Genomic DNA, 21,289 nt, shown 5'->3' with positions numbered 1-21,289 from the left:
GGTGAGGCCTGCCTGTTTGCTTTTAGCTGCTCACACCCAAATTGATCAAAGACATTGAACAGTACCAGGTTCATTGGCTTTGCTCAGGCTTGAAGCCAAGTGGAGTTGCTTGCCTTGGTGTCAGGGGGCCTTTAGTCTGATCCTTGCCGCTTTACTGCACACAGGGCAACTTGGGTGGCTGTCCCCATGTATGGTTTTAACACATGTGGACCGATGGGCTTCTGTCTCAGTAGTCTGCTCGCATGGTGTGTTGACTGTTTCTTCTCTCTGTGTAGCTTTGGTGTGAAGCTTACGGACTTCCAGGCCCACCGGCGGGGTGGCACTCTAAATAGAAAGCACATATCCCCTGCTTTCCAGCCACCACTCCCGCCCACAGATGGCAGCACCGTGGCGCCCGCTGGCCCAGAGCCCCCTCCCCAGAGCTCTAGGGCTGAAAGCAGCTCTGGGGGTGGGACTGTCCCCTCCTCCACGGGCATACTGGAGCAGGGGCCGAGCCCAGGCGATGGCAGGTAAGGAGGCCGACTTCTGCTGGCAGTGGAGGCTGGACACTCCAGCCTTCTTGCAGGTGGTGGCCTTTGGGCACAGCATCCATGCCCAAAGAACTGCTACAGCATGGAGTGAACAGATTTATTTTCACTCCTCTGGTTGGCAGAGGACAGGAAAAAAGACTATGAATGGCTCGCTTCTTTTTCTGTTTTCCAAAGAAAGTAACAATGGTTTGCATTCTTTGCCACACTGCTTTGGTGCTGGAAACCGGAAGCCGGTGGGTGTCTCGCAGTGTGATAAGCCTCTGTTACCTGTTTGATGTATACTGTCAGCATTCATGTACCATCTGTTCATTGTCATCCAGTGTGCTAACCAGGAAGCATGTAAGTGTGGCAAGTTGGTTAAATTTTAGTATTCCTGGCATTTATTCACTTACTCATTGATTCATTCAGTCAGACAGATTCCTGAGTCACTGATACGTGCTAGGCACTGTGCTAGACACATGAGGTGGCTAAGACTCTGCCCCCTACCCTCAGTTTTCAGTCTTGTAGGGCAGTTGATCCATGAGTCCAAGGTGGAAAATAAGATGGTAGCTTTATCTTTTTTCTTTTTCTTTTTCTTTTTTTTTTTTTAAGACTGCATCTTGCTGTGTTGCCCAGGCTGGAATGCAGTAGCGTGATCATAACTCACTGCACCCTCCACCTTCTAGGCTCAAGCGATCCTCCCACCTAAACCTCCCACGTAACTGGGATTACAGGTGCTTGTTACCATGCCCAGCTAATTTTTTTTATTTTTGCAAAGATGGGGTAAACATAGATGCCCTATGTTGCCCAAGGCTGGTCTTGAACTCCTGGCCTCAAGTGATCTTCCTGCCTTGGCCTTCCAAAGTGCTGGATTATAGGTGTGAACAATCATGACTGACTGGTAGATTTTCTTAAAAGGCTCTTTTGCCGGGCACGGTGGCTCACGCCTGTAATCCCAGCACTTTGGGAGGCCGAGGCGGGTGGATCACGAGGTCAAGAGATCGAGACCATCCTGGTCAACTTGGTGAAACCCTGTCTCTACTAAAAAAAATACAAAAAATTAGCTGGGCATGGTGGCGCATGCTTGTAATCCCAGCTACTCAGGAGGCTGAGACAGGAGAATTGCCTGAACCCAGGAGGCGGAGGTTGCGGTGAGCCAAGATCGCGCCATTACACTCCAGCCTGGGTAACAAGAGCGAAACTCTGTCTCAAAAAAAAAAAAAAAAAAAAAAGGCTCTTTTAGTTGCTTAACCTTTAGATAAGCCACCTGGAGTGGCTTTGCAAAGTCATTGCAACTTTTAATAAAATGCACCTTAAACTTGAGATTTTTTTTTCTTTTTCTTTTACTTTTCTTTCTTTCTTTCTTTCTTTTTTTAATCGCTACCTCAGGTGTTTCACTTGGTAGGGTTTTTTTTTTTTTTTGAGCTGGAGTCCCACTGCTTGGTCACCCAGACTGGAGTATGGTGGTGCAATCTTGGCTCACTGCAACCTTCGCCTCCCAGGTTCAAGTGATTCTCTTGCCTCAGCCTCCCAAGTTGCTGGGATTACAGGTGCCTGCCACCATGCCTAACTAATTTTTTTGTATTTTTAATGGAGACGGGGTTTTACCATGTTGGCCAGGCTGGTCTTGAACTCCTGACCTCAGGTGATCCGCCCACCTCGGCCTCCCAAAGTACTGGGATTACAAGCATGAGCCACTGCACCCAACCAGAATTTGAGATTTTTATTTAATTGGCATTAATTCAGTTCTCCACACTGATCCCGGCAGATGACCACCAGAGGCTACTTTCAGGTGGCATCTCTTGTGGTTTGGAACTGGCAGCTGCTGTAGCTCTGCATACAGTGTGTGCCAAAGTTTTTGTTGTCATATGTTCTGCGTTGACCATCTGAAAAGCACTGAATGATTTTATATAAGTAAAATAAATGCACACAAAACAAGGACAGACTGTCACATTTCTTTCCCACACAGATAAATTTTCCTCGAAAGAACTTTCTTATCGTCCTTGGAATGAGGAAGGGAGAGCCTTGTTGTGTGTGAAACTGCTCATGAGATAGGAATCTTGTTCCATCATGAAAACTGAACGCTGAATGCTTGTGCATTCCTGAATTCCATTTTCCTTACCTTGGGAAAGTATACTTTGAGGTTAAAAAATTTAAGGCTTCAAACTTCATAGGGCTTCCCATGCACATCATAGGCTCCATGTTAGTGTGTCCAATAATTGCACCCTATGCATATACTTGTTTTGGTTTAAAATTTTTTTTGTTTGAAGGGAAAAACTAAGCAAATTCACTTATTATCTTTTTCTTGTTTGTTCTTAATTATCATTACTTATTTATTTATTGAGATGAAATCTTGCTCTGTTGCCCAGGCTGGAGGGCAGTGGTGCAATCTCAGCTCACTATAATCTCCCACTCCCAGATTCAAATGATTCTCCTGCCTCAGCCTCTTGAGTAGCTGGGATTACAGGCGTGCACTACCACGCCCAGCTAATTTTTGTATTTTCAGTAGAGATGAGGTTTCACCATGCTGGCCAGACTGGTCTTGAACTCCTGACCTCAAGTGATCCTCCAACCTCAGCCTCCCAAAGTGCTGGGTTTACTGGTGTGAGTCACTGCACCCTGCCTGCTCTTTCTTATACCGTATTCTGTAGATATTTTTATGTACGTTTCATTAATGTTATTCACTCTTTGGTGACCTTGACATAATGGAGCTATAATGTTTGGTATAAAAAGTTCTGGGCCAGGAAACAGGAAGCCTGAGTTCTGATCTCTATCCTGCTGCTACCAACTCTGGACTGCGAGTAGTCATTTAGCCTCTGAATTCTCCTTATTCAGTTCAAGTTATTGATGATAATCAAGCCCTTTATAATTTAGAGTCTTATTTTGCCATGGCTTTTGCTTAGTTTTGTACAATGTATATGTCAATATCTAAATGCCCTTTCGTGGTATTAAGTACTGCCCAATTTAAGTACAAACAGTAGAACGGAAAACTCTGCATTGGTTGCTTTGAATTGGTCTCTCCCATGATACTGGAGTGGCAGAGTGGTTGGAGTCCAGTCTGATGCAATGAATCTCATAAAATAAATAGTCCTATAGTCCCAGCTACTCAGGAAGCTGAGGCAGGAGGATTGCTTGAGTCCAGAAATTTGAAACCAACCTGGGCAACATAGCAAAACCCCATCTCTTTAAAAAAAAAAAAATAGGTAGTCCTATATGGCACCAAGTAAACATTAGCTTTATAAGCCCAATGTGAGCTAGTTAGAATTTCAAATCCTTTTCCTGCCTGCCAAAGTGAAAACTCTGCTTGGAATCTTATGTTGTATGTATGTACAGTATGTTCAGCTTTTTCAGCTGGGATTTTTCTGACATCTAACTTGAGTGTTACTTCTCTTAGTCCTCCTAAAGCCAAGGATCCTGTATCTGCAGCTGCACCTGCACCAGGGAGAAACAACAGTCAGATAGCCTCTGGCCAAAACCAGGGCCAGGTAGCTGCCAGCTCCCACCAGCTCTCCGTGGGCCCACCTCACAATGCCGCTGGGCCCAGCCCGCATACGCTGCGCAGAGGTAAGCAGCCACCCTCCTCCTTGCCCTCAGGGAAGGATGCGCAGACCTCCTTCAGTTAGTGCAAGGATTCAGATGGTGAGGCTTATGACTAGATCTTTTCTGTGTCTGTTGTAAAATGGCAAGCAGAAAATTCAGTCATTTAAGAAAAAAGTCATTAAAGAAAAAGGAAAAAATAGAGAACAGAAAAGCAGACATTTAAAAAAGTGTTTTTCCTTAGGTATGACAAAGCTTAACAAAAAGTCACTTCTGCAGAAATGCTCCCAGTTTTCCTGGCGTCCCAAGCCCTTGCTGTTTAGAGACCACCACAGCCTCTGTAATTCTCAGCTTTGTGGGTCTGGGAGCCACTGTTGCCTCGGAATTGGAGTGAGAGCTTTCTAGGTCCTGATTAACAGAATCTGAACTGCTCCCACCTGTCTCCCCTGCAGTCCTCCACCCAGCACCCAGGGGAATTGCTTTAAAACTCCAAGCAGATTGTGCCGTCTCTTGGTTAAACTCTTCAGTGGCTTCCATGAAAACTTCTCACCCTGGGTTTTCTGTGCTCTGGTGGGGCCTCCCTCTGAACCCAGAGCTTACACTCCCCCATCTCAGGACACTCCGCTCTTGGTTACTTGAATGCACTAAGCTCATCCCCTCATTAGGGTTTCCGGAACATTCTGTCCCATATCTTCACATGATTTCTTCTTCCATTCAGGTCTCACCTCAGAAATCACTTCTTCCAGCTGGGTGTGGTGGCTCACACCTGTAATCCCAGCACTTTGGGAGGCCAAGGCAGGAAGATTGCTTGAGGCCAGGAGTTGGAGACCAATCTGGTCAACATAGTGAAAGCCCACCTCTACAAAAAATTTTTTAAAAATTACCTGGGTGTGGTGACATGCCTATAGTCCCAGCTACCCGGGAGGCTGAGGCAGGAGGATCACTTGAGCCCAGGAGGTCAAGCCTGCAGTGAGTTATGATGCACCACTGCACTCCAGCCTAGACAACAGAGTGATACCCCATCTCTAAAATAAAAAAGAGAGGCCAGGTGCAGTGGCTCACACCTGTAATCCCAGCACTTTGGGAGGCTGAGGTCGGCAGATCACTTGAGCTCAGGAGTTTGAGACCAGCTGGCCAACATGGTGAAACTCCGTGTCTACTAAAAATACAAAAATTAGCCAGGTGTAGTCCCAGCTACTCAGAGGCAGGAGAATCACTTGAACCTGGGAGGCAGAGGTTGCAGTGAGCCAGGATCATGCCACTATACCCCAACCTGGCCAACAGAGTAAGACTCCGTCTCAAAAGAAAAAAAGGATTAAATTCACAGTGTCTATCTATGAAAGCATGGTCTTTATAAAGCACTACACAAATGTTAGTGGAATTTCTACAAATTATAGGCAGGGAGGCAAATTCGGGTCTACTGCTTCGTTGCAGACCCCCACTTTATCCTTCTTAATGCTGCCTTTCTGGGCCACTGTCATCTTAATCAGGATCTCGGCTGATTGTTGAGGGAAGTTAGTCTTCTGTACCTGGATTCCAGGTGTGAGTCTGGTTTTGGATTAATAAAACTGTTTTCCTCTTAGTCACATTCGGAGTCTTTCCTGCTTCCTGAAATCACAGCTCCCAGGCTTCTTTGCAGGATGAGTTTGATTCTTTTTGCCTTCCCCACCACCCAGCACCTCTAAGGTGGTCTCAGACAAGGCCTCCCTTTCTCCCAGCCCCTCTTCCCCGACACTCTGCTCCCATGCTCCCTCTCCTAATCCTCTTCACACCCTTAAATGTCAGGAACCATCTTTTATTCAGTATGAATTTATAATTAGTACTGCTTAGACAGAAAACTAGACTTAAAAATGCTGATGGCAATCTGGAGTACAGCTAATGTAAGCTGGTTGGTGGTTTCTGTGGGAAAAGATCCTCTGAGTTCCAGAGTTGAAAGTTCAGACCAGTATAGCAGAGGAGACCTTACCCTTTTTTCTATTTTTTCCTTTCTTGGGTTTTTTAGAAGTAGGGTCTTGTTCTGTCACCCATGCTGGAATACAGTAGCATGATAATAGCTCACTGCATCCTCCAGCCACTGGACTCAAGCGATCCTCTCACTTCAGCTTCTCAAAGTCCTGGTACTACAGGCACGTACCACCATGCCTGGCCGCTTTGTTTTGTTTGTTTGTTTGTTTGAGTTGGGGTCTCATTATGTTGCCCAGGCTGGTCTTGAGCAATCTTCCTACCTCAGCCAGTCACAGTGCTGGTATTACAGGCGTGAGCCACCAAGACTTTACCCTTTTTAATCCTGAATTCTGGGTCCTGAAACAGGCAGCCAGGGAATGGAGGAAGGAGGAAGAGGAAAGCATCCAGGGAGTCCACATGTCGTGGGTGGGAGTCTCTGTTCTGCCCCTTACTAGCTATGTGACCTGTTATGGAACACTGGCCCTCTTCAAGCCTCAGTTTTCTTCTCCCTGAAATTGGGGATAACAGTGCTTGCCCTGCAATGAGCTTATGAGACTTAAATGAGATAAATTATATAAATTATAATGTGCATAATTTATATAAAAGGACTTACTTGGTACCGGTGATATGTGAACAGTGATACATGTTCATTTCTTCATTTCCTTCTCTTTTTCTTGGGGAACCAGTATGATCTTATCACAGTATGAAAAAGGCTAAAGTCTCTCGTTTCCCCCAACCTTCCCAGCCCCAAACCAGAGCCCCAGAGCTGTCGTTTTCCTTCCTGCCCTCAGTACCAGGTTCCCATCCTTGATCTCAGCTGGTATAGGGAGGAGAGTGATGTGATTCAGCTCTCATTAGAGAAATAATTCTAAGGCAACTCCCAGTTTTATTCATGCTTTTGTCCAGGACATATCTGTTAACTCAAATGGTTCCGGAATTGGTTAATAAGAATTGGGAATTCTAATAAAATCAATCAAACTCTCAAGGAGAAGGTGGCTTGGGGACAGGGGTCATGTTATGTCATGGTGAACCGATCATCCTTGGTGGTCCCTTCGACTGTTCTTGCCTCTTTCTGTGTCTTCCCATGGGTCCCTAATGAGGAGGCTGCTAAGTGGGCTGAGGACAGCACTTCCATATCGGTGGGGTGGCCTCTGTTAACAGTTTTCTTCTTCTGGAACTTTCAAAATAATAGGCCTTTACAGCCCTTTCAGATATTCATAATGTACTTAATTTTTAAAATAAACTTACTAGTTTGGAGTAATTTTGAATTTATAGGAAAGTTGCAAAGCTAATGCTGAAGTTCCCATACCTTACCCAACCCCTTACCCAGTTTCCTCTGTTGTTAATATGTTACATGACCATGGAACCTTTATCCCAGCTCAGAAATCAACATTGGGCCATTCCCCTTTTTTTTCCTTTTTTGAAATGGTCTCACTCTGTTGCCCAGGCAGGAGTGAAGTGGTGTGATCACAGCTCACTGCATCCTTGAACTTCCTGGGCTCACGTGATCCTCCCACCTCAACCTCATGAGTAGCTGAAATTACAGGCGCATGCCACCATGCCCGGCTAATTTTTGTATTTTTTTGTAGAGATGGGGTTTTGCCATGTTGCCCAGACCGGTCTTGAACTCCTGCGCTCAAGTGATCCACCTGCTTTGGCCTCCCAAAGTGCTGAGATTACAGGCGTGAGCCATCACATCTTGTGGTTCATTACCATTAACCAGACTCCACATTTTGTTCAGATTTCCCTAGTTTTTCCACTTTTAGTCTCCTGTGGTCTGTGACATGTTCTCCATCTTCCTGTGATTTTCTATGGCCTTGATGGTTTTGGAGAGTATCGGTCAGGTATTTTGAAGAAAGGCCCTCAATTTGTGTTCGTTAGATGTTTTTCTGATGATTAGACTGGGGTTACGGGTTTTGGGGAGGAAGACAGAGTGTGATGCCTTCCTGACTGCCTCTCATCAGAGGCGTGTGATGTTGCTGTGGCTTATTACTAGTGAGGTTAAATTTGGTCTCTAGGCCAGGGTAGTGTTGTTTGCTGCCTCACTGTTCCTACTGAAAGAAGTTTTTTCTCTCTTTGTGCAGCTGTTAAAAAACCCGCTCCAGCACCCCCGAAACCAGGCAACCCACCTCCTGGCCACCCTGGGGGTCAGAGTCCTTCAGGAACATCTCAGCATCCACCCAGTCTGTCACCAAAGCCACCCACGCGAAGCCCCTCTCCTCCCACCCAGCACACAGGCCAGCCTCCAGGCCAGCCCTCCGCCCCCTCCCAGCTCTCAGCACCCCGGAGGTTCTCCAGTAGCCTCTCTCCAATCCAAGCTCCCAATCACCCACCGCCGCAGCCCCCTACGCAGGCCACGCCACTGATGCACACCAAACCCAATAGCCAGGGCCCTCCCAACCCCGTGGCATTGCCCAGTGAGCATGGACTTGAGCAGCCATCTCACACCCCTCCCCAGACTCCAACTCCCCCCAGTACTCCGCCCCTAGGAAAACAGAACCCCAGCCTGCCAGCTCCTCAGACCCAAGTTGGGGGTAACCCTGAGACTGCACAGCCACATGCTGGAACCTTACCAAGACCGAGACCAGTACCAAAGCCGAGGAACCGGCCCAGCGTGCCCCCACCCCCCCATCCTCCTGGTGTCCACTCAGCTGGAGACGGCAGCCTCACTAACGCAGCACCAACAGCTTCCAAGATAGTAACAGGTAAGTTGGAAATCAATGTCCATATTTTCCCGTCTACTCTATATTACTTTTGTACTACTCCATTTCAACTTTGATTTATAGCAGGTGTCAGCAGACTACATGTGCAAGCCAAACCTGTCCTGCAGCCAATTTTTGTCATTAAAGTTTTATTGGAACACAGCTATACCCATTGGTTAACAAATGTCTATGGCTGTCTTGGTGCTAAAACAGCAGACTTGGGTAGTCGTGACCAGAGATGATATGGCCCACAAAGTTGGAAACATTTACTACCTGGTCCTTTAAGTTTGCTGACTCCTGATGTGTTTAAGACCTATGTACATTTACATTTTTCTAAACATAATGACTTTTAATCCAGGTGGAAGGTGCTTTACAACATGAGCATGAACTTTATTTCTTAGTGAATTTGTCATTAAAATGCTTAAAGAGTACTTATACTTCTAAGAGTAAAAGTGTTCATATTAAGTACAGAATTTCAAGTATAACTTTAAAAAACATGATTTATGCCAAATTGAATGCTCCAAAAGGGAGATCTCAGGACACAATCATATCAGAGTGCTGGCCTCTAATGGCTTAGGAGGGAAGAGGCAAGATTTCCCTGTAGAGCCAGTGGGAACCTGTTTTGAAGGTGGTGGTGACTGTGCAGGCTTTCGTGGACTGCCTAATGGCATATTTTTAGTAGTCTAGAACATGACCATTTTATTTAATTATGATTTCAAATATATTTCCATCCCAAATGCTCTAATGTACTGTTTAATTAAGGATGGATATGGGTTTTTTTAGTATGGTAATTAGGGGCCTCAAATCATTTTTTACAGCAGCCTAGTTTAAATTGTTCTAAGTGGAGGACTTTTGGAAAAGAAGCTGAAATATACCTCGGGCCTTTCCAACCATATTGAGTGACTTCGCAGCTGAAAATGTGCTAAAGGTTTCCATTAACCCAGAGGGTGATGGTTAACTGATTCTAAAAATATCTTTTAAAAACTGTTTTTCAGGAATATAATGCATAATTTGCACCTGTTACAAATGGTTAATAACTTTTTTTCTGATGACATCAAGAGCCTGATTTTATTTTGAAAACAGCAAAGCCATATTGGTTTCTTTGTTTGTTTCCCAATAGATACCCTTCCTAGTGCCCTCACAGGTGGGGAAGGTTTCCAGGACTAAGGTCTGTAATGCCCCTGAGCAGCTTGCACCGCAGCTCCAAATGCTCCTGCTTAGCTGTGTTCCGCATATGTGCTTTTGACCGTGTGCTCAGGAACAGCCATTTGACCCTGTGCCCTGACAGCCAATGGGCCGTCCATTCTGTACATGTAGACATTTCTTTATTTTTATCAGAAGCACTTTGAGCTGCAGTGCTTCGAATTCAAGGAGTAGATGTCAGTAAATTAAGAGCCTGATTTCAAGCCACTCAGATGAGAGTATCTTCTTTCTTAGGGTTAGGTGCAGTGGCTCATGCCTGTAATCCCAGTACTTTGGATGGCTGAGGCAGGAGGATCGTTTTGAGTCTAGGAGTTCAAGACTGCAGTGGGTAGCGATTATGTCACTGCACACTGCATTCTAGCCTGAATGACAGAGTGAGACCCTGCCTCTTTTTTTAAAACAAAAAAAAGGGAATATTTTCTATATTTTTGGTGAGCCTCTTACCAGCATTCTACTCTTCCCAGTGTGATTTACCTGTCACTGATGGGCTCACCAGCCTCCAACCAAAGAGGACCCAGGTGCAGTCAGCATGGGAGGAAATTGTGTCCTTTGTGTCTTGAGCTTTAATTTTAAATTTTTGTATCTTAAGTGCAAGTTAACTGCATGGAGCTTCTTAATTTGATATTTTAAATTCTCAAGACTAAACAATTAAAAAAATCTTCCCCTGAATACCACTGAATTCTTTTAAATTCCTTTGCGTTCTAGCATACTTACATTTTGCTTTATTAAACCATACGAGCTTTTTAAAAGGCACTGTGAGCTCATCTAATTCTGCCGGTGGGTCTCCATGTGGATAGCATAAGGCCGTCATTATGTGTACAGCTGCTTTAATCAGCTGACCTGAGCCTTACGCCTGTTGTGGGCCCCTTAGCTGGAGTGCTCACAGCTTAGGTCTGAGTAAGACTTTCTGTAGGAACCAGAAGTGGAAAACCAGAGTGTAGCCTTCAAAACAGGGAGGAGTCCTGGGCGTGATTCCACAATTTCATGCTAGTGACACACCAAAATGTTATTCTCAGATATTTCTTTTTGTTTAAAGAAAGACTGCAAACCAGAATTATTACCTGGGGTGTATTTATTCTAGAACGTTATTTTACTGATCTGCTACAACACTGTAATGTACTGCCTATAATTATTAGATTAAGTGAAATTTTACATTAAAAATATGTTTTCCTAAGATATTAGCTATTTAAAAACCAATCTATGTTATAAATTCTCCTAAGTCAAGAAATTCAAGTTACCAGTTATCTTTATATTACAGAATTAAGCTGTACCATCTTAAATCCTCTGGCCTGCCATTGGAAATACACAAAAGGCCAACATTTAGAGTTTTTGAATCTGCTAGTGTTGATCATGTTGATATTAACCATTCTTGGATATAGCCATTGGGTTTTCCAAGGAGGAAAAAAAATATAACTTCCTTGGACAGGATGGTCCTTTATTATGGCATAATGTTTTCACTTAGAAAACTTTAGATGGACAGATTCCTGAAAACAGGTTATTCCTTTAGGGTTGGATTAAGTTAGAGTTTTAAAGAGTTGGGTTAAGGCTAATGGGATTAAGCAAAACTTTTAGGGGAGATTATTGCTGCCAAGCAGGTTTGGCAGCCAGCTTCTCACAGCTCAGCACCAGCACTAGAGGATGCCGGGATTCTGGTGTCATTTTGATTCTCCTGTTAATTTTGACTCTGAAAAGCAGTAAGAGTTTTAATTCCCATGTAAAAGAGTTTACATCTTGCTATTTTTGAAGTAATAGATTTTAGCAAAGACTATTCTAATTTAAACATTTTATTAAATAATTTAGATGTATGATCCGCCATATTCAGTAAGAACTGAGATTGGAATATTTAATGGTAAGGAAAAGGCACCTGATTGGCCAATGCATTTTTGCTACTTGATCATATTTGTGCACTCATGCCTGTTACTAACCAGCCACCCTAACCCTGCCTGCTTGCATCCCTACTAATAGTGCATGCACTGAAGGAGTACTGGCTTTGTTGATGCTTGCTGCAATCATTCAGAATACTAAGTGTGTGCCCAGACGTGTAACAGGTGGTCACAGGGCTGGCCTTGTTACTTCCTTAATTTCCATTCTTTTCTGTATCAGGCAGGCTTGAAATATAGTAGAAAAAACACATCATGGAGTCGGAGCTGACTGAGTTAGAATTTCAGCTCTTGGTATAACGTAGGCCAGGCACAACCTGGTTGATCTGTAAAGTGGTGATGTCTGTCAGAATTGTCGAAGATCAAATAAGAGAAAGTCCAAGGTTATTCTGATAGCCAGTTACAGTTCTTAATATACATTGGTTCTAAATGAAGCTAACTATCTTTTTTTTTTTTTTTTTTTTTGAGATGGAGTCTCACTCTGTTGCCCAGGCTACAGTGCAGTGGTGCTATCTTGGCTCACTGCAACCTCTGCCTGCCAGTACCAGAGATTGTAGGCGCCCACCACCATGCCTGGCTATTTTTTTGTATTTTTAGTAGAGATGGGGTTTCACCATGTTAGCCAGGCTGGTCTCAAACTCCTGACCTCAGGTGATCCGCCTGCCTCGACCTCCCAAAATGCTGGGGTTACAGCCATGAGCCACCATGCCCAGCCTATTTATCTTTTTTTTTTTTTAAGACGTAATCTTGCTCTGTCACCCAGGCTGGAGTTCAGTGGTGAGATCTCAGCTTACTGCAACCATTGCCTGCCGGGTTCAAGCGATTCTCCAGCCTCAGCCTCCCGAGTAGCTGGGACTACAGGTGCACGCCACCATGCCCGGCTAATATTTTGTATTTTCAGTGGAGACGGGGTTTCACCATGTTAGCCAGGATGCTCTTGATCTCCTGACCTCATGATCTGCCTGCCTCAGCCTCCCGAAGTGCTGGGATTACAGGCGTGAGTCCCTGCACCCAGCCACTGTTTATCATTTTTATCTAGAAGAAAATAGTTTTAATCAGAGTTATATATTAGAGTCACATGTCAGGGTTTTAAAAACTCAAATGCCCCCACCTCACCTTCTAGGACCCAAACACAGGAGATTAGGGGTATGGCCCAGGTGTCCATATTTTGATTGTGTTGCACCACTTGGCTTTTTGAATCTCAGTTGTTTCATGGGTTAAAAAGACAATGTTCTGCAGAAGGAGTTAAGAAATACATTCATAGAATTTAGCCTGAGAATGTCTGTGAGGCAGTAGTCCACTGTACCACAGATAGACCAGATCACTCACATAGTAGCCATAAGCCTGGACACTTTGCTGGCTAATTTCTTAAGAGTGTTTGCTTTTTAAACTCTCACCCTTCTTATGTCATGAAAGTAATGTCTTTTTTAAAATAAGCATGAACTGGGCATGGTGGCTCACGCCTGTGATCCCAGCACTTTGGGAGGCTGAGGTGGGCAGATCACTTGAGGTCAGGAGTTCGAGACTAGCCTGGCCAACACTGTGAAACCCTGTCTCTACTAAAAATACAAAAAATTAGCTGCGTGTCATGATGGGTTCCTGTAATCCCAGCTACTTGGTAGGCCGAGGCAGGAGAACCACGTGAACCTGGGAGGCGGAGGTCACAGTGAGCCAAGATCGTGCCACTGTACTCCAGCCTGGGTGACAGAGTGAGACTCCATCTCAAAAAATAAAAATAAGCATGGATATTAAAACTCTTGAGAAATGGAAATAATAATAAATCAACTGTAGCTATACAATTGAAGAAGTCTATCATTTATATTCTACTTTTTTCCTTTTAGTTTTTCTAAAAGGCATGAGGTGCATGATCATAATTATTTGACATATACAGACTTGGATCCTGCATTTTATTTTACTTTACATCATATGCTCTTTCTCATGTGATAATGTATTTTTAGAGCCGTCTTTTTCAGTGACTACATGTTTCATCAAGCAGATGTATTATTACTCCTAGTTGGATATTTAAGTGGCTTCTATTTCTACTTGCAGTTTATTTTTAATAAGTAGATATCAAAAGTTTCTCATAGCCCTAGAAAACTGCTGAGAAATCATCAGTACCTGATAAAATTACAAAATTTTACTTCGACCGAAGAGGATCAAAGCCAGATTAGTTAGACTGTCATTCTTCTATTTATTTATTTTATGTATGTTTTGCTCTGTCTCCCAGGCTGGAATGCAGTAGTGCAATCTCAGCTCACTGCAACCTCTGTCTCCTGGGTTTAAGCGATTCTCTTGCCTCAGCCTCCCAAGTAGCTGAGATTACAGGTGGGTGTGGCAACGCCCAGCTAATTTTTGTATTTTTAGTAGAGATGGGGTTTCACCAGGCTGGTTTCGAACTCATAGCCTCAAGTGATCCACTCGCCTTGGCCTACCAAAATGCTGGGATTACAGACATGAGCCACCATACCCGGCCCCATCATTCTTTATCAGCCCAGCATTTTCCTTCTTTCCCAAAAGAGTTTTGTATGTCCTTGGGTGAGGATCCTGAAGGTGAAGACATTATCTGAGGAAATAGTGGTTTGGGTCTTAAACACTCTGGTTTATTGTAAAAAGGAGAAAAAGGTTATTTTAGAAAGATACCCTTTAGAGCTTGCTTTTTTTTTTTCCCCCCTACAGAGTCTCACTCTGTCACCCAGACTGGAGTGCAGTGGTGTGATCTTGGCTCACTGTAACCTTCACCTCCCAGGTTCAAGCGATTCTCCTGCCCCTGCCTCAGCCTCCTGAGTAGCTGGGAGTACAGGCATGTGCCACCATGCTTGGGTAATTTTGTATTTTTAGTAGAGACGAACCATACTGGTCTCAACTTGTGACCTCAGGTGATCCACCTGCCTCAGCCTCCCAAGGTGCTGAGATTACAGGCATGAGCCACTGCACCTGGCCAGAACCTGCTTTTTAAAAGCACCCTAAGCCCTCTTTGGTTGTAAATTTATATATTTTCTGCTTTCCAAGGGCTGGTTTTTGAGGATATTGCTTGGGACTAAGTTCATACAACAGATGTTTTATTTAAGGGAAAAAAAAAAAATGAGAGGCCGAGTGAGATGGCTCATGCCTGTAATTCCAGCACTTTGGGAGGCCGAGGCTGGCAGATCACAAGGTCAGGAGTTTGAGACTAGCCTGACCAACATGGTGAAACTCCGTCTCTATTAAAAAAAAGAAAGAGAGAGAGACCTCCAATAAAAGATTTCTTGTTTTGTCTGGGTTTTTGTTTTGTTTTGTTTGAAATATACCTGTCATATAAACTTAGCTCCAAGCAATATGCTCAAAGACCAGCCCTTCTTGGAATGCAAATAATACATAAATTTATAGCCAGAGAGGTTTAGAGGTGTTTAAAGAAAAACCAGATTCTTACAGGTGTCTTTCTAAATTAACCTGTATTTATTCTTTACACAATCAGCCAGAGTGTTTAAGACTCAAACCATTAACTGGTAAAGGAAGCCATTCCCCGAGACCCTAGGTTTGAGAAGAAGAGGCATGGTGGTGGGGAGGGGGAGTTTATTCATCCTGCAGTTGTGCCTGCACCACTTAATTTCAAGGGCCTGTTTGGATCTGTTACTTGTCAAAGTGGCTATCAGAATGACCTTGGACTTCTTGAAGAGGTGGGTTTACAACTGAAAGCACATATTCAAATTTGTTGAAGTAATAAGTAAATCTTCTAGAACCATACTCTTAATGATAACATTCCACTTCTAGCTCTTAAATATCCACTTCTGTTTCCTGTATAAGATATTCAGTTCGGGAGGGAACCTGGGTTATATTTGTCAGAGCCCCAAATCTGTGATGAATTATATCAAGTTCTGCCTTTGGGCTGAGGCTTGTTACTGGAAGTCATCCTCTGTTTTTCTTTTTTCTTTTTTTTTTTTTAAGAGACAGGGTCTTGTTCTGTTGCCCAGGCAAGAGTACAGCCATGTGATTATAACTCACTGCAGCTTTGACCTCCTAGGCTCAAACGATCCTCCCAAGTAGCTGGAAGGTGGGGCTAGAGGCATGCGCCACCATATCCAGCTAATTTTTGTATTTTTTTGTAGAGACAGTCTCATGTTACCCGGGCTGGTCCCAAACTTCTAGGCTAATACCATCATCCCACCATGCCCAGCCTGTTTTGTTTTTTTAGATAAAATATCTGTTGTATGAATTTAGCTCCAAGCATATGCTCAAAAGCCAGCCCTTCTTGGAGTGCAGGTAATACACAAGTTCGTAGCCAGAAAGATTTAGAGGTGTTTCAGACAAACCAGGTTCTTACAGGTGTCTTTCTAAAACAACCATCTTTTCCTTTTTACAACATACCAGAGTGTTTAAGACTCAAACAATGATCTCCTCAGATAACGTCTTTGAGGACCCTCACCCAGGGATTTACAGACTCTTGTGGAAGAAGGAAAATGTAATGAGAAGAACCAGAGTTCAACCAATCTGGCTTGGATCCTTTTTGGTCCACACTGGCTGTGTCACTTTGGGCAAGGAATAGAGCCTCTGAGTCTCCCTTTCTTATTTCTGCTGCCTTAGGGTTAATGAGGGTTCAGTGAGACTGTGTGATAAAGTGTGGGTGTATGGTACAGTCTCCGGTGTAAGTAAGTGCTCTATAATAATGTCAGCTATCAAGGCTGGGCACGATGGCTCATGCCGGTAATGCTAGCACTTTGGGAAGCCAAGGTGGGAGGATTGCTTAAGGCCAGGAGTTCAAGACCAGCCCAGTCAACATGGTGAAACCTCATCTCTACCAAAAATACAAAAGAATTAGCCAGGTATGGTGGCATGTGCCTGTAGTCCTAGCTAATCGGGAGGCTGAGGTCGGAGGATCGCTTGAACCTGGGAGGTGGAGGCTGCAGTGAGCCGAGACGCACAACTGCACTCCAACTTGAGCAACAGAGTGAGACCCCATCTCAAAAAATTGTTTTGGCCTGGCATAGTGGCTCACACCTGTAATCCCAGCACTTCGGGAGGCCGAGGCAGGTAGAACAAGGTCAGGAGTTCAAGACCAACCTGGCCAACATGGTGAAACTCCGTCTCTACTAAAAATACAAAAATTAGTGGAGGTGCAGTGGCACACATCTGTAATCCCAGTTACTCGGGAGGCTGAGGCAGGAGAATCACTTGAACCCGGAAGGCAGAGGTTGCAGTAAACCAAGATTGTGCCATTACACTCCAGACTGGATGACAAAGCAAGACTCAATCTCAGAAAAAAAAGAAAAAATTTTTTAAATGTTAGCTATTGTGATGAAGTCTCCTTCTGAAAATTGGTTCTATACAAGTTGCCATAATTCTTTCTACTTTTTGTATGTAAACAAATTCATTGTTTTCTTTCAGGGAATGATTCATGTAGGAATAGAGAGGGGCTGGGGAAACCAGATGGGGCAGGTAGGAGGCAGAGGAAGGGTTTTCCTTTACACCCAACCACACATTTTTTCCCCCTTGAGTAAATAATGTGTTTGGATCATAAATAGAAAAATTCAGAGAGGCACAAATCTAGAAATTATCTGTGATGTATGAGAAAAAGAGAAAGAGCAGCTGTGGAAGGGCTTGGTGGCTGATACGTGTTAGCTCACCTGTGAGTACAGATATTAACAAGTAGAAATCTCATCCATATGCACAGTACCTTTGAATCATGCATTCCTCGCCAGGTCATGTCTGTTTCATAGTTTCTGGTAAACTTTGGGCTGAGAAGAGACACAGGCTGGTAGCCCCTTCTGTTTTGTTGGGCCAGGATAATGGGGAAAGGATTGCATTTGCAGTAATTTTCTTACACCAGTGTCATCTTCAAGTCACAGCTACTTCTTTGCCTGAGGATGTAAGAACAGAGCATTGGAAAGATGGTTGCTCTAGATGACTTTATTCATTCATCCAAACATCCAAGTGTCCAGCTACAAAATTTATTGAACATATGCTATTTGCTGGTCACTGTGTTAGGTACTGAGGACACTCTGTAAGCAAGACAGACACAGTCCCTGTCTTCGTTGACTTCCATTCTGCTTAGGACAAACCTAAGACATCACCTGTTCTGTACACACAGGCCACCTTTGACTGCACTGTAGGCTGGTGCAATTCTGCGCATATAGTTGGTTTTATAGTTATCACAAGGCCTGAATTGTCTGAAATGACATTCAGCACCTGAATTCTTTGATACCTTGGCACCTCCATAAAAATCTAGAAATTTCTCTTAGTTGTATGCATAGGAAACCTTGAGGGACAACCCAGGAGTCGCTGTGAGAAAAAGGATGCCCCAGAGAGTAAAAAGATGTCACAGGTCAGAACTGTAGGGACAGGAGGGTGGAAGGGGTGGGAGCTGGAACAAGTCTTCAAGCAATGAGCTCCCCCAAAGTGCATCAGCGTTTTCAAGCTGTGCCTGTGTAGATGGGAGTAGATCAAACAGAAATACAGTTAAAACTAGCTCCCGGCAAGGACAGACAACCATGTCACTTTGCATCACAGCAAGTAGGGGAAAAGCAGCTCCTGAGCCTAACTGTGAAACGCCCCAGGAAACCCACCTCCTCCTCTTGTTCCCTTACTGCTGCCTGCCGTAGCTACCTCTAACGCAGCAAAGCAAAACCACAACACATCGAAACATCTCTCTTCTCTCTTACACCAGCCCTAAAATACCTAATAAGGCTCTCATAATTTGCCAGAACCCACATCTACTAGAGAAGCCAACCATTCTGTCTTAATTAGGATCCCCTTGGCTCGCCCACTTGACTGGGCTTCATTGAGGCTGTGCCTGTCTTGTTCACTGTTGCGTCCTCAGCAGGTAGAATGGTGCCTGGCACCTGGGAGGTGCTCAGTAAATACTTGTTCATGCATAAATGAATCTGAAACCCACTGGCCTCTGAGAAGAGCATAGGAGAGGGGGACAACAGCATGAGGACCATATGTTTGCCACCTTGCTGAAGGAATTTCGGCCAATGTAATAAGACATGAAAGTGGCATTCGAGGTATATTAGAGAAGGGGAAGTTAATATTGCAGGAGCCTTAGTCTGCCTTAGTGATGTCAGTCAGCAGTCGTTGTGATTTCCCAGGGGACACTTGGCAGTATCTGGAGACATTTTAGTTTAAACTTCCCCAATGATCCATGATGCACAGGAGACATTTTCGGTTGTTACACTGCGGGTGTTACTGGCATCTGATGGGTGACTCCTACAATGCACAGGACAACCACAACAAATAATTCAGCCCCAAGTGTTGCTAGTGCTGAGGGTGAGGTCATAGTGTTAGTAACAGGAGGAAAACCCAGCAGTCTCGAGGAGAGACCTCTTCCTAGGGCAGCCCAGGGGCCATCAGGAGAGTTCATCTCATCATTAGAGGCCTTGATAAAAATGAGGCTTCCTTTCCTCCATCAAAGCAAGCAAATCCTTTGAAAGCTGCCTCTCCACGGGCTGCCCTGGGCTCATAGCAAACAACATCAGAGCCTGGAGGTGGGGCTGTACCACTCAGCCACCCTCTGGGATCTCAGAGGCTCCACTTGGCTTCTAAGGGCTGATGAGGGCCTCTTGCAAGGGACTCTGTATGCATGGACTGACTCTGAAACTTCCCAGCCTCTCTCCTTCTCAGAGCACCCTCTGGTGGCCTCTTGGGCATTACCCTTCATTGATACCATGTCTTCTCGTGTTTTTGTCCAGACGCCAATTCCAGGGTTTCAGAACCGCTTCAAAGCATCTTTCCTGAAATGCACTCAGACTCAGCCAGCAAAGACGTGCCTGGCTGCATCCTGCTGGATATAGACAATGATACCGAGAGCACTGCCCTGTGAAGAACGCCGCCTCCCAGCCCTTCACCCCTTCCACCCTGGCGAGTGGAGCAGGGGCAGGCAAACCTCTTTCTTTGCAGACCAAACAGTGAAAAGCTTTCAGTGGAGGACAGAGGAGGGCCTCACTGTGCGGGACTTGGCCTTCTGCACGGCCCAAGGAGAACCTGGAGGCCGCCACTGAAGCTGAATGACCTGTGTCTTGAAGAAGTTGGCTTTCTTTACATGGGAAAGAAATTATGCCAAAAAAACAACCAAAACAAAGAAATACCTGGAGTAGAGAGAGTATTCCTGCTGAGACGTGCATTGGAAGCTTTTGTCCCTGCTCTGAATGCGGGCAGCACCTACAGCAACTTGGAATGAGTCAGAAGCAGTGTGTTAACTATTTAATAAAATGCGCTCATTATGCAAGTCGCCCACTCTCTGCTACCTGGACTTTCATTCTTATGTATCAGGAGGGAGGCACCTCTCCTTCAGACTTGCTGCAGAATCATTTTGTATCATGTGTGGTCTGTGTCTCCCCAGTCCCCTCAGAACCATGCACATGGATGGTGACTGCTGGCTCTGTCACCTCATCAAACTGGATGTGACCCATGCCGCCTTGTTGGATTGCCGGAATGTAGACAGAAATGTACTGTTGTTTTTTTTTTAAACAGTGTAATTGCAACTTGATAAGGACCGAACATTATTCTAGTTTCATGTTTAATTTGAATTAAATATATTCTGTGGTTTATATGAAAACTATAATTCTTGTAGACAAATTGGGAGAGTGTGTGTGTCTGTGTTTGTGTGTGTGTGTGTGTTGCCACTCAACCAAATAGAATCATGGCTGGGACATCTTGGGAGAGAGGGTCTAAGTGTAGCTGTAGGAGTTTGAAGAAACAGAGAGCCACATCACAGCAGTGAAAAAGGCCACCAGATGCCCCAGAAACCTCTTAGCCTGGCCATCCCTCAGCACACGGGTTCTGGTCAAGGCTGCACCCTTGATCCTCTCGTCCTGGCATCCCTTTCTTTCCATCTGGAGATACTCAGACTTCAGGAGCCACTCACAGGAGCTCAGCCCCACTGGGTTGGTGCATTCATCAGCAGCTGTGAATTGCCATGGAGAGCCCCTTTACCAATGACTGATTGCTTTTATGCCCTATCCAAGGCATGAAAATCATCCCATCTCTCCCAGGATTGAAATACTAGGGAAGAGCCGATGGGGAATTGGAGCAAAGTGAGGCTGAGGCCCTGGACAGCTGATCTCACGATAGCACCTTCCCAGTGACCCAGATAAGGCCATTTTCTCTTGGCAACAGAGCGGGACACACACTGCCAGAGTTGGCTGCCCTGAGCCCTCTATTGATCAGGTTTGCTAGGTGTGTCAGTGTCTGCTCCCTGCTTAGAAAACATTGGACCTCTTTCCACTATGAACTGACTTAAGCCTGATTTTAAAAGGGCAACCACATTTTCCATTTAGTTGTTTTTTTTTTTTTAATACATCTAACTCTGTGGCCCAGGCTGGAGTGCAGTGGCACAATCATAACTCACTGCAGCCTCCAGACTCCTGGGCTCAAACATTCCTCCCATCCCAGCCTCCCAAGTAGCTGAGACTACAGGTGCATGGCAATATACCCAACTAATTTTTAAATAATTTTTATCTAGAGACAGGGTTCTTGCAATGTTGCCCAGGCTGGTCTTACAATACTGGCCTCAAGCAGTCCTCCCACTTCAGCCTCCGAA

The 21,289-nt window shown here is 44.7% G+C and overlaps 1 protein-coding gene across 5 annotated transcripts in view; it reads left to right on the top strand.

Annotated features, from left to right (window-relative positions):
• ARHGAP17 (Rho GTPase activating protein 17) overlaps positions 1-20,297 on the top strand; it is a 95,349-nt gene extending 75,052 nt beyond the window's left edge. The window contains exons 17-21 of one of the 5 annotated variants that reach the window (XR_010337377.1): positions 276-509; positions 3,904-4,073; positions 8,075-8,695; positions 11,696-14,100; positions 19,440-19,522. Coding sequence is in view for 4 of the 5 variants with exons in the window: in XM_012464625.2 (XP_012320048.1) it covers positions 276-509; positions 3,904-4,073; positions 8,075-8,695; positions 19,440-19,570 (1,156 nt within the window). In the remaining variant the exon portion in view is untranslated. Of the gene's footprint in view, positions 1-275; positions 510-3,903; positions 4,074-8,074; positions 8,696-9,812; positions 9,861-11,695; positions 14,101-19,439 lie in introns of all 5 variants that reach the window. The other 4 variants (XM_012464627.2, XM_012464626.2, XM_012464625.2 and 1 more) reach the window with 4 other exon arrangements.
• Positions 20,298-21,289: the final 992 nt, after the last annotated feature.

This window comes from Aotus nancymaae, unplaced genomic scaffold, assembly GCF_030222135.1.
Source record: "Aotus nancymaae isolate 86718 unplaced genomic scaffold, 86718_ANA_hifiasm-v0.15.2.pri h1tg000049l, whole genome shotgun sequence".
In the NCBI taxonomy this organism is placed as follows: domain Eukaryota; kingdom Metazoa; phylum Chordata; class Mammalia; order Primates; family Aotidae; genus Aotus; species Aotus nancymaae.
This window is presented reverse-complemented; position numbering and strand designations above follow the sequence as displayed.